General features: G+C 42.6%; 2 protein-coding genes across 15 annotated transcripts in view; one reads left to right on the forward strand and one right to left on the reverse strand.

Moving 5' to 3' along the window:
• The window catches only part of TSPAN6 (tetraspanin 6), a 98,939-nt gene that overhangs the window by 8,660 nt on the left and 72,126 nt on the right, over positions 1–18,153 (reverse strand). For 4 of the 13 annotated variants that reach the window (XM_054544018.2, XM_054544022.2, XM_054544014.2 and 1 more), the window contains exons 1-2: positions 2,318–2,392; positions 1,693–1,761 (exon numbers count right to left, since the gene is read on the reverse strand). The exons of 2 other annotated variants lie outside the window; for them this stretch is intronic. The gene's annotated coding sequence lies outside the window, so the exon portion shown is untranslated. Of the gene's footprint in view, positions 1–1,692; positions 1,762–2,317; positions 2,418–18,153 lie in introns of those variants that run through there. 7 more of the 13 variants (XM_054544021.2, XM_054544016.2, XM_054544019.2 and 4 more) reach the window with 5 other exon arrangements.
• Positions 6,220–18,153, forward strand: part of SRPX2 (sushi repeat containing protein X-linked 2) — a 29,568-nt gene continuing 17,634 nt past the window's right edge. Inside the window, exons 1-4 of one of the 2 annotated variants that reach the window (XM_054544838.2) lie at positions 6,220–6,873; positions 7,561–7,601; positions 8,552–8,763; positions 13,121–13,201. In XM_054544838.2, the coding sequence (XP_054400813.1) occupies positions 8,682–8,763; positions 13,121–13,201 (163 nt within the window). In that variant the 5' untranslated portion in view covers positions 6,220–6,873; positions 7,561–7,601; positions 8,552–8,681. The remainder of the gene's footprint in view (positions 6,874–7,560; positions 7,602–8,551; positions 8,764–13,120; positions 13,202–18,153) is intronic. The other variant, XM_002831882.6, reaches the window with a different exon arrangement.

An 18,153-nucleotide genomic window follows, 5' to 3' on the forward strand; every position in this document is an offset into this window, starting at 1 on the left:
ATCAAAACCCAGCTGATTACAGAGAGATTAAAACCTAATGTTATATATTGTGAACATATTGGTCTATGTTGTTACAGCACAGGAGGTGTGTTAAGGTCTGATTTCTCAACTAAAGCATCAGCTCTTTGAGGGCAGAGACTGAGTGTTAAGTGAGTATGTGTTATCTCTAGAGGAATGGGGTTAGAAGGCTATATCAGTTCCCTATGCAATCCAACCCTTCATCATTGACACAAGCTTAATATCACAAGTGGCTATTTACTCTATTGCCATTGCAAAAAGACCTGCATTTGTGGAGGAGAGATGAATACTCAAACTTTTCTGCTTGAAACGTTGCTTTAAACATACACCTCAGGACCAGAACACAGGAAAGTTCCATTGACTTGGTCACACAGAGCTTCCCTGTGCTTCGAATATTGACCTAGGACCAGTTCCTGTAACATCTTGCCAGACGTCTGAGGTGCAAGGCAGCAACTATTGGAAAATTAATTATTGCACTGCCAGGCTTTATACTAAAATTTTTACTAAAATTTGAAAGGCCTAATACACAAATACATGGAGAGAATGGATAAGTGATACATCTACATACACCTTCAAACACTTTGAGGTAAAGTCGTCAGGAAATAGCAAATATTCAACATGGTGGAGGGGGTTGTCTAAGTATATGCAAAGTTTTCTCCCTAGGCTAAATGACCCCAACTGAAGGGTTCTTATACTAAAAACAAGGATCAAGGGAAGTCTTGATAACTTGTCATCTTAAAGAGATTTCTTGTCATCTTAAAGAGAAGTTTCTCTGAAACTTAGATTTGTACTATGTACTGGAAGGGATTTACAATGTGAGCCCAAGAGCAAAGAAATATGTCTGTAGCTGAAGAAAAAACAAAATAGCAAAGCAAAAGCCACATCTTATTTCCAAGAATGTGTTGACTTTCCTCCTCTCCCTTCCTCTACCACTCACAACGCTGCTTTGTTTGAATAACACTTGGTGCCAAATTAAACCAAATGCTGACATGGAAATTCATATTCCTATGGCTACAACACCTTGCACCATTGCCTCCTACTCTGCTACACCCACTTCCATCTCCCCACCCCCACAATGCCACCAAACCCAGAAATTCAATTTAGTTCAAACCTAGGCCTGGGTCTGGGTACAAACCCAGACCAAAGGGGCATCTAATCCCATTTAAGGCAATTTAAGAAGTATTTCCCTAGGCCATTAGATAAATGTATTCTTTAAAGTATTAATAATGACTGTGATAATGAGCATTGACTATATACCAACCACTATTGCTAAGAGCTTGATACACATTACCTCATATGCACACATCACAAGAACCCTATTATGAGGTTGACACACCTAGCACCTTCATTTTACAGATGAAGAAACAGGTTGAAAGAGGCTAAGTAAGCTGCCTAGGACTAAACCTGGGCAACTTCTGTGTCTTTCATCAGAAATGGGGCCCACTTTGTGATGAAACATAGCTGCTGTTGTACATACGGCTGCCTCTGCGCAGAGTAACCTGAGTAAAGATTGCTGTTGCACAGACATTTAACCTAAAACAAGGACTCCTCGGAGCCTCTGAAGCTTAAGAACCTCAATGATTGCCCCAATTCTGCCTTGCACTTGGGGTTTTTTGGTTGAATTTGGCTTTTGCCTTCACTCCAATAGCCCAGCCACCTAGGAAGTAACCCTACCTGCCCCAGAGTGGTAAGGCAGAGAGTTCAGTACTTTTTCTTGTTCAGCCTCTTAATTTCTCCCTCTTTCTGAGCACAGAAACACAATTTGATGCCAACAATGCAGGAAAAAAGGAAAATACTTTAAGTATTGTTACTGCTTGTTTTACATGGAACATTTAGTAGTCTCCCTTCCCAATTAACTTCCTGTAACCTTCAAGATTAGGTGTAAATATTTTTCATTGCTAGATATCAGGCAAGGGAAATGACATAAACAAGGGCTCACTGTTAAGTCAGACCTCCCTTGTGCCACCTCCAACCTCCCTCCATCCCTACCAAGCCCCTCATCCCAATACAATCTCAACTGATTTCCTACTGCTTTTCCAATGTGAATTTTCTGCTCTATACCAGGTCAGTATGATCAACCCCCCAAATAAACAAGTCCTATTCCCTAGTCTCTGCCCACCCTCATCTTCACTCATATTTTCTGCTTCTACTGAATATCCAGCTCAATCCCAACTCAGTAAAAAGTCCCTCCTCCCTCACCTCTTTCTCTAACACCATAACTGTCTTAACTACACACTCACTCCCATTAACTCAGCGCTTTAGTCAATTACTGCAATATCTGCTTTGCATTTCTACTTACCTATTCTACATCCTACCGTCTAGATGTTCAGAAACTACTGAAGAGCTAGTGTGGCAGGGCCCCTATGCCCCCTTTTATACTCTCCTCAGTACCCTAGGACATAATGCCCAATTGATGAGTTCATTTTCTGCTCAGCCAATCCCTGTTGAGCTGATTGCTCATTGAGGTCATAACTGGTCTCTGGGAGCAACCACATAGTAATTACTCAGGATTGATTGTTGAAATTAAATAAAAAATTAAATGTCTAAGCCATCCCAGTATCACACTATAATAAAACAGAAAAAATTAAATTGAGTACCTAGATAATGTCTTGGGACATTCCTACTCTCTCTCTTAGGAACCACTAAAATAATAATAATAATAAAAAACTGTATCACTGAGAGTACATCTTATCTCTTATTCACGTAATAACTTTACCATTTTCATTTTCTAATCCCTTTTCTAGCATCCCTTCAATTACCTTTGGCTAAGTGCCTATCATAGAATTTAAAGGCACATCCTACTTATTTTCTTAATATCTCATATTTTATGTTACAGTCATCAGATACCTCATTATTTAAACAGTTAATTCATATGTACAGTTTAAAAAATCCATTTCGTTAATGGAATATCTCTTTATTTCTATTGTCTCTTGTGCATTCCCATTCTCCTTCTCTGAAATTCTATTCTTTGTCTATTTTTATTCCCTTTTTTTTCCATCCACTCCTTTCAGATGCTCTGTAAAACCTTTACTCCCTTTCCATCCCTGATCTTGCCTTTTTCAAAAAAGCTCATAATATACAGTTTGGGACACATAGACATGATAAATACTTTTTTTGTTTGTTTGTTTTTTTGAGACGGAGTCTCACTCTGTCGCCCAGGCTGGAGTGCAGTGGCGCAATCTCGGCTCACTGCAAGCTCCACCTCCCGGGTTCATGCCATTCTCTGGTCTCAGCTTCCCGAGTAGCTGGGACTACAGGTGCCTGATACCACGCCCGGCTAATTTTTTGTATTTTTAGTAGAGATGGGGTTTCACCGTGTTAGACAGGATGGTCTCGATCTCCTGACCTCGTGATTCGCCTGTCTCGGCCTCCCAAAGTGCTGGGATTACAGGCGTGAGCCACTGCGCCCAGCCATAAATACTTTTAAATGGTATTAAAATTGACAATTCTATGTCCATTTTCTAAGAAAGTTGTTTCTAGTCTAGCCTTGTTGAGCTTTCCTGAGATCTCAACTAGGGAAGTCAGTTTCCATATCTAATATTTCGTAAAACAATACGTTATTTACTGCTGAGGGGCTTCATATTAAAAGTCTTAAAGTTGAAAATGGTACTGAACTTTAAAAAACTTAAGAAATTGAGTATGCCTGGATGCTGTCAGTCTCCTTATCTACCTTTGTCTTATCCTCCCAACCAAACCATAGAGAGAGGTGTTTTATTTTACTTTGTAGCCTCACAGTATCTAATGTTGTGTTTTACACACTGAGTATGTGCTGCAGAAACGTTGGGGTTATTATAATTAACCTCACTTGTTTTGGGTGAGCTCTTTATATTATTAATCCCAATGCTTTGCAAGAATGCTGTCTCTCTCCTCTGACATATCCCCTTACTTTGATCTCCCTATGATTTCCATATTCTCCCCCTTCACTTTCTTCTTTAACCTCTCTCTGGAACCCTTCTGGCCCACTCCTTCAAGCTTTCAGTGGGATTGAGGCCTTACGCAGCATCTTCACCCTGGCATGTGCTAGGCTTTGTGTTGGATGGCTGGGGATATGAAGAAGACTAGGATAAGGTTCTTGCCTTCTAAGCACTCATAGTCTAGTAGGAGTCAGAGATAAGTAAAGAACAATGCCAATAAGTGTGAAAAGTCCTAAAATTGAGATATGTACAAAGTGCTGTGAGAGAAAAGGAAGGCAAAGTTAACCATCTTGGGCTGGGATGGGCTGGGGGAAGCTTCCTAGCAGCAAGGGTGGGTAGAGTTCCAACAAGCCAAGAAAGGAGGGAAGGGACCATAGAGCAGAGTGAACACGTCTGTGCAGAGGCTCCAGGATGTGAAAGGAAGAACAAGAAGCTCAAGGAAGAGCATGAGGCTGAGGGTGTCCAGAATGAGGAGGCATGGGGTGAATGCTTAAAACTAGGCTAAGGACATAGGTGGGGTTTGCTTGTGAAGAACATGGTATGCAATGCTAAGGAACTCAGACCATTCGCTATGCCAAGAGGGAGCCAGTGAGGGGGGTTTAAGAAAGAAAAAACTCTGGTAGAATGTATTACTTTGCTTGTTCCCTCTCTCTCTCATATTCCTCTCTCTCTCTCTCTCTCACACACACACACACACACACACACTCACATACTCAAACACACAGACACACACATTTAATATATTCACTATTTTCTCACACATGAGCTTAAAATAAACTCCTATATCTAATTTTCTGGCCCTACCCTATTTATTCAACTTTGTTTTCTATCTCTCCCTTAAACCTCTTAGCAGTTAGCCTCTCCCTCCTCTGACCTAAAGGTGAGCTCTTGTTGATGGCATTTCCTTTGCCTGAGACTAGACCAAGGCCCACCTCTTCTCAGGTGACCCCCTCCTCTGACTTCCTCCTAGCGTCCTTAAAGTCTGTAACACAGCTTTTGGCAGTCTATTACCATAGGCAGTTGTATTGTTTTCTAATTGATTGTGTCCCTCTTCTCTCCCCTACTAAACATAAACTCTGGGAGCTGGAGAGTAAGCTCCATAAGATCAAGAATCACACATTACTTGCTCACCACTGTATCTGCAGTGCTTAGCTTATAGTAGATGACCAATAAAGATTCCCTAAACATACACAATTGTAATTAAGAACATGCTTGTTTGATGTCTGTCTCCTCTGTTCCATGAGGGCAGGGATTTTTGTGTGTTTTGGTCACTGATGTTTCTCAAATACCTAGAACCATATGTGGCACATAATGGATGCTCAACAAGTATTTGTTGAATTAATTATGGATTACAATGCCTGGGATTTTGTCTGTCTTGTTCACCACTACATCCACCACTCTTGACATGGTAGATACTTGATAAATTTATGGAATGAATAAGGCCATGACGATCACGTCTTCTTCTTCTTTTTTTTTTTTCTTCTGAGACGGAGTCTCACTCCCTCGCCCAGGCTGGAGTGCAGTGGCGTGATCTCAGCTCACTGCAACCTCTGCCTCCCAGGTTCAAGCAATTCCCTGCCTCAGCCTCCTGGGTAGCTAGGATTACAGGCATGTACCACCATGCCCGGCTAATTTTTTTTGTATTTAGTAGAGACGGGGTTTCACCATGTTGGCCAGGCCGATCTCGAACTCCTGACCTCATGATCTATCTGCCTACCTCAGACTCCCAAAGTACTGGGATTACAGGCGCGAGTCGCCGCGCCCAGCCACATCTTCTTTACATAGATATTACACTGTTAAGCACATGGTAGATACTCAATACATATTTGTCACAGGTGGATTGGAAATGAAGCAGGCTCAGGCTTGCTTTTGAACTTTGTATTCTCATAAGTACAATTCTTCCCCTTATGACTGAGAAGGGGTTACCAATTTGCTTGCATACACAGGAGAAACACCCTTTCTACAACAGCTTAAAATTCTTCCTTCTATAACCACTGATTTTCCAAGAGATGGAAATGTCAACTGTGAGGGGAGGGAGATTGTAAGTAGCTGGTCTGTGCTATGGCAGAATAGTCTCATTATCAGATACTAAAATGAAAAAATCTTGCTGAGTGAAATGTAGCCCTCCATCAGAGACCACTGGGAAGCAGCTAGATTTGCTCAAACAGCCTACCTCTAAAGCCTCTCCAGGCATGCTTTCCCTCCATTCTTAGTGTGGGAAATCAGTCTTGATTCTTCAGGCAAGAAGTACATGTTTTTTTTTGTTTTGTTTTGTTTTTTTGTAAACAATATAATCTTAACAGAAACTGAAGTCCAGAGAAGTTAGGTCACTGGCATGAGGGTTTCAAAGCGTATCTGACGTGATACCATACAGATTACAAGACAGTTCAGAGTTGGGAGTCTAAGGAATTACAGGAGAAATCTTAGGGAATGTCAAAGTCAGCTACAGTCTTCCCCTCTCTTTGGTGTTTGTGAATGTTTATGAAATTCCTTTTCATTCAATTCTTATGTCATGCTGAGTCATAAAAAGAAGTGCTCTTCAGTGCAACACATCTCTGGAGGCCGCTTAAGCCAGCCTCTGTGTTAGTCATCACTATACTCACAGGCTTGGAGCCAGTGCCATTCACACTTCCCCCTCTTCTGCAGCAGACGGACTGAGTTCCTCTAATCCCTGTGTTCCTTCTCCCCCATCTTTCTAAAACCCTTCTCTGAGAGAGGAATAACTATAGCTTCGGGGATAATATAGCTTTAAGGAAATTTTGGCAGATGTGGACGTCGTAACATCTGGGCAGTGTTAACAGAATCCCGGAGGCCGGGACAGACCAGGAGCCACTCGTTCTAGGAATGTTAAAGTAGAAGGTTTTTTCCAATTGATGAGAGGAGCAGAGAGGAAGGAGAAAGAGGAGGAGAGAGAAAAAGGGCACAAAATACCATAAAACAGGTAAGATCTGCAACTAACCCCTCCACACTCCACTACCCCAATTCACAATTGTGAAGGGGATAAGGAGACCCAGGACTTGGGCAACATGGCTGGGGGTGGAGGTCGGGGGGAAGTTCTTTTATGAAGCTGGATCATATGCTGCTTTTCATTTGTGCCGTGACCTGACTGCAAACACATGTTCCCAGCAACTTCTCAGCCCACAGCAGAGGGATGGGATGGTTGACTCTGGTGAGTCAAGTATTAAGCCTGAGACTGGGGAGAAGCTGGGCAGGTACGAGGTCACAGGTTCAGGGATCTGAAAAAGGAATGCCTCTGCTCCAGAACAAAGGAACTGGATGGAGGCTAGATGTGGGAGAGGGGTCAGTGATTAGTTATCTAACGTTCATTTTCCTGGATCTGTCTTTAATCTCCTCTTTCTGCTCCTTTTGTTGCCTCTTTCTGCGTTTATCTATCTCTTTCCTTCAGCTCTGTCAGATTTTCTTTCCTTCCTTCCCACATCTTTCTACTTCCCTTGCCTCCTTCGTTTACTCTCACTTTTTCTCCGTCCTGCTTCCCTGTCACTTTCTAGACAAAATCTGAAGCCAAGTAGCAATGAATTAGAAAATACATTTTTCCCTTTCTTGGGCTTTGCATGTCCCTTAGGGACTCTGGCCAGAATCTACCACATTTTTGTTTCTCTATTTCTAGGACTGACTCCTCCCCTGAGCATGGCATTTCATTGAAAGCATGTGAGTGAATGGGTGCTTGCTGAAATGCCCAGTGGCCAATTTATACCAATGGGCAGCAAGTTTTAATACTGTCATTTACAAAGTATTTGCCCGCTGGGAACCACAAAACTCTCGTCCCATTAGGGTGAGGACAGGGCAGGAAGTGAGAGGGCAATTGGAGCTTGTTCACCCTCTCCTCATGTACCTCAGCAGGTCCTCCTCTACCTCGCTGACTTCCTGCTGGCTCAGCAAGGTAAAACTAGAGGGTTAGGCTTTACTTGAAAGCCAGAAGCCACTACCAAACCACCAAGCCTTAAAACCCAAAGCTAAGAACAGAGCCAGAGTATAGTTACTGCCTGGGAGACTAGAGAAGGGAAACATTCAGTCCTGTCCAATACAAAGTTGGTAATAATATTGTCTAATATATAAATTACTTCCCTATATGACAGACAATAATCAATTCATGAGGTAGACAGTATTATTATTCCCATTTTATAGATGAGGAAACCGAGGCTTAGAGAAGTTAAAAAATTTGTCCAAGACCCCATAGTTAATAGGTGACAGAATTGCATTCACATCCAGGCCTGTGTAACTTCAGTGTTCAAATTCTTAGACCACATATGCTAATGCTTTCCCAGATTAGTGGTTAGGAAATGTTAGTTGAATGAATGAAACCTAATGGCAGCCTTTAGGTCACCAGGTTCCCTCCTGGTTCTATGTAACTTCATGTTGGCCTTTTCCTGGTCTCAGTACTTCAATGTCCCTCTCTATAACTTGGACCATGAAGCATTTGCATCTGATCCCACCACAGTCAGATGAAGATTGGTTATTTTACATCCTCCTCCTCCTGGGAGGAAAAGGGACCATAAATAACAAACAGAGTCTTGTTATTCTATAACATGAAAGATCCTTATGTGGGAGATAATATAAAAGGCATTCATTAATTATAAAATCTCTCTTCTTCCTTACAGATCCCATATTTCTGCTTCCCCTCACTTTTGGAAGTTAATTGATAGCTGACTTCTGAAAGTCACTTTCCTTTGCCCTGGCACTTCAGGCCATATACATCTTTTCTTGTCTCCATAATCCTCCCTTTCAAGGATGGCCAGTCAACTAACTCAAAGAGGAGCTTTCTCTCTGCTGTTCTTTCTAACTCCGGCAGTGACACCAACGTGGTATGCAGGTAAGTTCTAGGAGCTGTTGTCTATTATTTCCAGGAAGGGTAGGTCCTAGACCAAGACTTGGAGAAGGAAGAGTTAGACTACAAAAAGAGACACTTATTTTCTATACAGAGAAGTATTAAAGGACAATAAAGATGGTTAAACATGGCAACAGACTACCAAGGGAGGCTTTTAAGGCAGTCTAACAAGAGCTATTTGAAATAGGCCACACTAGTACAAACATGAGAAGGTTGGACATCACCTTTGAGGCCATTGTCTCACCTGCTTGTGCACTTAGCTTCCTGAAAACCATTTTCTAATATGAAATCCTTTATGAGTCAAATCTTTATTAATATTAATTCTTTTATGAGTCAAATACTCTTGTCAAGACCACAAAAATGGACTTAGACCACATACCTCATTTGGAAAAAATAAGGGAGGCAGGCAATCTATTCAAGTGAAACGAGAATCCATCAGACTTCTTCCCACCCTCTCTGACCTTATTTATAAAATGAGATTTTTTATAGCCCTTTTATGCCAAAGCTGTTAGTGGCAATACAGATCACATCCTTTTAATCAGGAATTTCCCAGTTTCCTCTCATTTGTTCTTTACTTCAGAAGGGATGGAGATTTCTGGATTCCTGAATATTTCACTCTTCACCCAGAGAGCCAGAGAACAAACTCAGTGAGAAGAGGGAAAGGGGAGGGGGAAGGGATGAAGGCAGGATAATGAAGTGGCATACAGAGGTTTTATATGGGGCCCAGCTGGCATTCCAAGTGCTAAGAATATTCTGTGGCCTGCAGTGTCTGCCCTCACAGGGGCCCATGGGGAGGAGTGGGGGAAGGAGACAGGCCCAACCAGTGGGGTTAGGAAAATATCCAGAGATGAGTAAATAACAAACTGCTCCCATCACAGCCACAGTCACTGCAGCTAAAATTTTCCACATGCCCTTAGCTCCTGGTGGAGGCCTTTGGCAGTAGCTCTGTTTGTCTGGAACAGCTGCATCAAGCTTTCAAACAAATATGCAAACTTCTTCCCCTTTTTGGCTTAACCTGGCTTTGTAGGGGGTGAAGCACAAGGACTGACATTGAGATGAAAAAATTCAAGTCAAGCCCTTCGCACAGCATATCCTGTTTGGGGTTAAAGGTGCCTCAAGTCTCCAGGAGATAAATATGCAACTGTCCTCCCCAACCTCCCCTAGCTTCAGTTCATTTACAGAGACCAAAATCCAGCCAAAGACCACAGGACTAAAGGAGTGGAGATTAGATGGCTCGAAGCCCAATTCTGAACACCTGTATGAAACCTCATGGCATGCAAAGGTCTTTACCTTTCCCAAAACAGAAGCCTGAGCTGTTGGAGGCATGAGCACAGAGCAGTTTTTTAAAAGTTAGATTCAGTTGAGGTTCTCAAAGGGCTATTTGCAAAGGTGGAACACCCCACTTCCACGTGAATCACGAGTCACCACTCCTGAGGAGCTCAGTTTGGTGAGGCCTCTGCCAGCCCTGCAATTCCACTCATTCTTCCCTCTTCTATCCTTAGGAGGCCACATGATGAGAGACATTTCCCCTACACTGCTAGCTCAGCTGTTGGGCTTGCCTTCATGCATTTGTTCATTCATTCCTTCAACAAATATTTATTGAACACTCTTTATGCATCCAGGACTGTTTTGTTTACTTCTACAGCCTTGTCTTCAAATGGGCATGGCAAAGAATAGCAGCCAAATGTGGATCCAGGGCTAATCAGAAAAAGGGTCCAGGAATAATCAGCAGTGGCTGGGAAAAGTTAAGAATATAAATAAAGCAAAGAATGGGTTAAAAGTGTGTGCTGGCATATCTGTGCAGCCCAGAAAGTCAGACTGTATTTGTCATCATAAGCCAAGGATTAATATGAATCTTAAAATAGTCTTTTAACTATCAATTACATGTCTAACTATACTTTTGTGAAGCGCAGTGCTTAGAGGGCCTGACTGTACTATGGAGGTTGGAGGAACCCAGTAACAGACCACACAGTAACCAAGCACTGATTGATCTAAAGAAACTGAGGAATGCTCCCCAAGTCCTTCCCCCAGGGCTGAAGAGGGACAAGCAGACAGAATAATGTAGGAAATGTTCCCCTTTAATTTCATTCTTATGCCCATCTTAGTATTCCACCATTTGCAAAAAAAGAAAAAAATACTCAAAGATAGGCAAAGAGAGGAAATGGGAAAATGGAAAGATTTAAAGTGGCAAGGTGGTCTGAACCCTTTCTCCACACAAAGCATAGTTGGCACTGTCCAGCTACTTCTGCACCCTGATGGAGATTGTAATTATCTTATTGAGTCTTCCCCACAGTTTTCCTACATCCCCTGTAATTCTGGAATGATGTAAAATGCTTGGTGGCCTTCGATCCCACACACACAGTAAAAAAGCTAGATTGCAAAAGAGATTTTGGACTTTTACCCCAGTCAGACATTATCAAAAGCTCTCCCCTAATCACCATCTTCAGTGGAGTGTCTTGAGTTTGGTATCTAGGGCATCAAGCAGACCTGGGCTGGAATGCCCACTCTGCTGCTTACTAGCTGGGAGACCTTGGTTCCCTTGGTTCCTCAAGCCTGTTTCTTTGGCTTTATATTGGAGCACATTAGTAGTACCTACTCTGCTGACATGTTATGGTGACATAATAAGCTAACATATGTAATGTGCTTAACACAGAATATGAGCTGAGAGATGTTAGCAGTCATTGTCGTAGTTGTTCTTGTTGTTGTTACTGTTATCAAGCCACAGGGCTTTGACACTCCTGTTTTCTCCTCTGGTAAACAGTCCTTTGCTCCCTGCTGAGCATTTCTTCAAAAGCTGGCTCTGTAACCGGAGCAGGGAGACCTAATACTTTAGGGAATCACACACATCTGGCCTCCTGTTTACAGGTCCTATAAGGCTTTGAGGCTAATACCAAACTGAAACAGCTGACAAAAATTCCATGACCCCCCCGCCTACTCCCCCGCACCCACCAAAGAAACCTCCCATTATGGGAAAAAAGAGAGCAGGGGAGATGAGGCCTGAGAAGAAATCAACGGAAGCCAGAAGAAGAACTGAAATGGGAAAACAGAAAAAAAGAAAAAGGGGAAAAAGAAAAAATGAACTCTTTCCTCTGGAATGAGGGCAAACCAACGAGGACATGATTTCATAAGGCAAACTTTCAATTGATTCATTCCCTTGTTCACCAAGTTGGACTGGTTTCCCAATACCTCACCTCCCCCACCCCTAGTCTGGGCCTGTGGGGAATGGAGGAGCTTCATCATCTGGCCCTCTGCTCCGCCCTTTAGTGCAGGGGGCCCTGTGCCTCTTCCCAAGAAGAGGAGGCGAGCTTTTGGCCTGAGTGTTTACACAGGCCAAAGGCCTCCAGCACTAAAACCCAGTCTTGTCCTGGAAGCACACACCCTCTCCTGGAAATAGGGAATTGTCTCTTGACTCCAAAACAGCTGGCTACCCTATTCCTGTGCATGCATTAGGGCTCAGGGAGGCTGGAAGGAGGGCTTCCGGAAACTTCACTCCGGAAAGGACCAAGTTGTTTTCCAATTAGTTCGTATTCATGACCGATTTCCTGCCGTCTGGTGGAACATACTGTTTAGTCTCCCAGACAGCCACAGACCTGCCTTCACTAGGGACTGGGCCACTTAACTGGATGGAGATAGATTAGGAATGTTCTCTAGCTCAGCAGCTCCCTGTTAAAGTTCCTTCTGATTAGAGAAACAGGAAATTTATCTGAAGGACTCTGCCTTCTCTGTTCTCCAAACCAGGGCAAAGTGCTCACAAAACTGCTTTCATTTCCTCTTGCCTTTTAAGTCATCCCTCTCGGCCTTGGCATGCCACCCCCAGCAATGGTAATCGATGACAAAAAGGCCCGTGCCCTGTGGGCTAGTGGAAGCCTGAGTAATTGTTTCTCTTTGAGGACCGTGAGCAGGGCCGTCACTAGGGGGAAGACACAGGTTCTGTTTTTGCCTCCTCTCTGGGACCACTGTCCATTCTCAGAGATTAGTCCCCAGTGTCTTACCAAGACTCATGTGTTGCTTCAAGGAAATGGGTCATTTATAGTCCAGATTGACAGGATTGATGTATGGTCAGATTCAATTTTTTTCTTTTAGATGGAGTCTTCTAGTGCTCGCAGTAACTGGCCACCACAACCATGAGCCTGCCCTCTATGCAACTAAGGTGCTGAGATTCACCCACAATAGTTCTGCTGCCTTACAATGCAGGATTTCCCCCACTAAATATCCACCTGGCTCCCCACCCACGGAATGCCATGTCCTAAGGAAGTTATAAAGTTGGATGAGAGGGGGAAGGTTGGGAAGGAATTGAGTGAGAAATCAAGACACCATCTTGATATTGTCTTCCTTATTCTAGGTTCTGGCTACTATCCGGATGAAAGCTACAATGAAGTATATGCAGAGGAGGTCCCACAGGCTCCTGCCCTGGACTACCGAGGTAATCTACCCTGCTTCTCAAGCCCAGAAAAGCTCCTTTCTGGCCTCAGACCTAGGCCCTTCCCTGAAGCATCCCCATCAGGCTTGGCTCACATGTGCCAAAACTGTAGCACAGGGAATCAGGGGCTGTGATTTCTCATCATGAACTTGGTTACTGACTTACTGTGTGACCTCACCTCTCCAGCCTGAAGGTTCTCCATGTATTATTAATCATTAACTATTGACTAGTTACTCAATGCCCAATCCTGTGCAAGGTAAGCCTGTGAGTAATACAAGGTCTCAGATAGGGTTTTGTCCCCATCATGTGGCTTATATTCTGTTGGGGTGATGGGGGAGTATAAAATTAGCACATGTAAGTGTGAAGCTATGTCATAGCAGTAAATGCAATAGGGTTTAAGAAAAAGAAGTCAGGAAAAGGGTCATGAAAGATGACATTTAGGCTAAGCTTAGAATGATAGGTGGGATTTTGAGAACTAGAAAGGGGAGGGGAGAGCATTCAGCAAAGCAGATGGCTAAAAATATGGAAGTAAGAACAAACCTGGTAGAGGAGGGAGCTAAGAAGAACCCAGCCTGATTGGAGGAGATGGAATGTGGAAGGAGTAGTATCAAAGAAAGTTAAATATAGGCCAAGTGCAGTGGCTCATGCCTGTAAACCCAGTACTTTGGGAGGCCGAGATAGGTGGATCACTTGAGGTCAGGAGTTCGAGACCAGCCTGGCGAATATGGTGAAACCTCATCTCTAACAAAACTACAAAAAATTAGCCAGGCATGGTGGCACGTGCCTATAATTCCAGCTACTCGGGTGGCTGAGGCAGGAGAATCTCTTGAACCCGGGAGGTGAAGGTTGCAGTGAGCCGAGAGCTGAGATGGCACCACTGCTCTCCAGCCTGGGTGACAAAGCAAGGCTCTGTCCCAAAAAAAAAAAAAGTTAAATATAAACAGTGAGACCAAATTAGGAAAGACTCCATAATCTAGGGACAATACTAATGAGAAGCAGGAAAATTATCTGTGATGAATGCTGCATAGTGAGTAATTCCTGCATTAAAAGGGAAGTTAGGCCAGGTGGTATCTAATATCCCTTCTATTTCTGATTCTTTGTTTCTTTGCTTTGCAAGCCATGTGGAAGAGTTTAACTGTTGTACTAGGATCTATAGGGAGCCCATCACATGTTTTTGCACAGAGGCATGACACAGTAAATTGTCATTTTAGAACATTAACCTGATTATTCTATGCAGAAATAGGGGTTCAGTGGTTAAGTCTGAGTCAGGGAGACTCTCCAGGAACCAGCTACAGTAATGTTGGCTAGAGATGACTGATGGTGGTGGCAAAGAAATGGAGGGTACGGATGAACCCCATAAATGTTTCAAAGAAAGAGATGACAAGACTTAGTACAGACTTGATGTACCAAGAAGCTAAGAAACAAACTGATGTCTGAAAGCACTCAGTCTGTACACCTGGAAGAATTGTAAGACCCCTCTCAGAAAGACAATGTCAAAAAAGAAAACTGGTTTGGTAAAGATGCCCTACAGGCAGCGAAAGGATGAAGTTGTGTGAGTCATCAGCTTACATAGATGGGTTGTCTGAGGGAGCAGAAGGCCAGGGTCAGAGCTTTAGAAGACATCTGTAGACATGAGTAGAAGAGGAACCAGCAAGGGGAAAAAAAGAGAACTAGTGGTCAGTCATGCAGGAAGATATCTGGGCAGTACCTGTCATATTACAGAAGCCACAGGAGAAGACAGTTTTAAGGAAAGGAAGGGGTAAGAGATAAATTGTGTCATATATTGCAAAGAAATCAAATTGAGGGTAAAGGAAAGATTTTATTTGGCAAGAAGGAGGTAAATGGTGACCTTTAACAAAAATAGTTTCAACTGAGAAATTATCAGAGCTTTGAGCTCCTCTGAGCTCCTTTGTAGCTACCTTCTACTCATGTTCTTCTCACTGCCAAATGGTCCATACCCACTGCCTCTCTCCCTCAGCACCCACTAACTCCTAAACTCTCTACAGTCTGTTTCTCGCCCACTCACAAATCTACAACCTGAAATGACATCTCTTGAAGAAAAAAGTTCTCTCCCATGAGAGAACCAATTCCCATGACCCTTTCTTGAGCTTGTCTCTCAGTCTCTCCAGCAGCAGTGAGCACCTTCCTTTCTTCTTAATCCCCCTTCCTTGGGCTCCATGGCATTTCACAATTCTGGTCAGAGCTGAAACTGGGAAAGGAGGTGGACTCTCTGGTGGTGACAATAGAGAGAATGAGACTGGGATCTGAACTTGGGTCAACCCTGACCTGTCTCCTGAGCTGGTGGACTACATCTCCAACTGCTGCTACGCACTTCTATTTGGAGATATCTAAGACAAAAATATTTCTTCTCTCCTGAAAAAGGTTCTACCTACTGACCTTCCTACTTTTGATAACACTACCATCATTCTCTTAGCTACTCGGACTTCAAAATACCTCAGTGTCACCTCTAATATGTCCTGTCACTTTTAACATCCCCCTTTTCCTCATCACTTCCTGCCAGTCAGTCACCAAGACCTGTAATTTCTTTATTAATCCACGGGATTAAAACTTTGACCTCACACATGGATAATACAGTTGCCTCTAACAGGACTATCTGACTCATGTTTCCCCCTCCCCCAAATCTAGTGGCCCACAATGACCATTTTAAATCAGAATCTGGCCTTGGTCTAGCTTCCCAGACTGACAACTTCCTACCTGTTCTCCCCACATGAAATCTGTGCTTCGGTCAGGCTGTGTTCAGTACTGTGTTCCCAACTGCTTTAGCCCACACTGAGCTTTCCCTCGCCCATTTATTCTTTCATCGAATATTTATTGAGTACTTATTAGTTACCTCTTCTGAAATAAATGTTTACTGTCTAGACACACTCATTTGGCCTTCATTATGCACTGCCTCTTTGGTTTACTTTTTATTACCCTCAAGAAAATAGTTCTGTATTTAACTGTATTTAGCTATATTTCTGTATTTGACTGTATTCAACTGTATTTGTGTATTTAGCTGTTTTTAACTGTATTTAACTGTTTTTAACTGTATTTAACTGTTTTTAACTGTATTTAACTGTTTTTAACTGTATTCCTGTATTTAACTGTTTTCAACTGTATTTGTGTATTTAACTGTTTTTAACTGTGTTTAACTGTATTTAAGGAATCATCTGTGTTACTCTCACAGAGCCATGGTAAAAAGTAGATGCTAACCACTAGCATCCTGGGAGCAGAAGCCAGATTATGGGAGACTATAGTTTGGAGAGGTGGCTAGTAAAAAGCAACAGATGCAGAAGGTACTTTCATGGAGTCTGCAGCCCTATTATTAACATTAACCTTCTTCACTGGTTCTTCTTAAATGAGCAGAAAGCCCTTTAGAGAAATATAAGCTGCATAAGGGCCTTTGGTTTGGAGGTCTAGTGTCTCATAGCTCTTTTTAGGACTTAGTCTTAGGGCATAAAATGAATTGAGTGAAGTTAGCAATGATGAGGGGGAGGGAGTGGCCAGGAAAAGTACAACCTGAGGCCCCAGCCTCCCAGGTAAAGTCTTTGTGACCTTATAATCAATAGGTCTGCAACTGTAGTGCTAAATGACTTTCCGTAATTTGGAGATGGTGTCTCCAGATGGCAGTCATGTGTCTCAGTCACATGCTCAAAACGAATGCTGGGAACCACAGCGTGTTGCTGCTTTAGGAAAGATGGGACACTGGCTCAAACCCAGACACTGACTTAGGGAAAATCATTCACAGGGTTGAATATTTTACACATGAAACTTCATTTGGTTCTCACAACAGCCCTATGGAACGGTTTATTATCCCCCATTTTACCAACCAGGAAACTAAGCTCAGGGAAGTTTTAGATTCAGAGAGTCACAGAGAATTTAAACTCAGATCTGTCTGACTCTAAAGCCATGCTTAATCCATCTCTTTCATCAAAAATTAACTCATTGTTCTAAAAAAGAAGACCAGAAAAAAAAAGAACAACCAAATCATTATTTTAGAGCAAATTGGCATGTCATTTGCTATCATTTTCATTCATCTTGCACTTTCTATCATTCCCTTATCCCAACTCCTAGCTTGGAGTCAGCTGGGCTGCTGCTTTCCTTGCAGCTTGCCTCATCCCTGAGCAAGCTAGTCACACTGCCTGGGTTATCTGAAGATAATAGAAGACAACAGAGAAGGCCCTTTCAAAACTCTTGTCAGCACTTTATCTTCTGCATACACCTTAAAAAGAGATAGACAGATGAATAGCTACAGAAAGCAGAGACAATGGGCCTGAGTTCAAACCTCCGCTTCTCCCCCTTCCAGCTCTTGGACTCTGGACAAACACCTATTATGTGCCAGTCACTGTGCTATGTATTTTATAAATGTTATTTCATTTAAATAAATTGCATGCTTGCTATGTAGTGATATGGAAAGATCTCTAAATACACTGTTAAGTTTATCAAACAAGCAATGGAGGGAAAAGTGGGCATAATATGCTACTCTATGTATTAAAAAGGAAAGAAAAATAAGAAGCTATACCAACATTTGCTTTATAGGCACAAAGAAACTATTAAAAGTAGTTATTTGGGAGGGGACTAAGTTGGGGTGGGCATGGGAGCAGGGGTTGGGGGAAGACATTTTACTTTGTAACTTTTTATACTTTTGAGGTTTTGAGTCATGTGGATATATTATCTATTCAACAAGGTCAGTGTTTACTTCAAAATAGTAGCCTATTTTATATCTGCAGTGGCAGACACTGTGATTACATAGGACATGGGGTTTGGAGCAGACAAAGCTTGGGTTCAAATTTCAGCTCTACCCCTTACTTGCTTAGGGATCCTGGGCAATTTACTTCCTCATCTGCGAAAGAGGGATAAACACCTGCACACCTTACAGGGCTGTTGGGAGAACTGTATGAGATGATATATGTGAAAAGGAAAACATGTAGCATGGTGCCTAGAACACAGGAGAT

The sequence above is a fragment of the Pongo abelii genome, chromosome X (assembly GCF_028885655.2).
Source record: "Pongo abelii isolate AG06213 chromosome X, NHGRI_mPonAbe1-v2.0_pri, whole genome shotgun sequence".
Lineage (NCBI taxonomy): Eukaryota > Metazoa > Chordata > Mammalia > Primates > Hominidae > Pongo > Pongo abelii.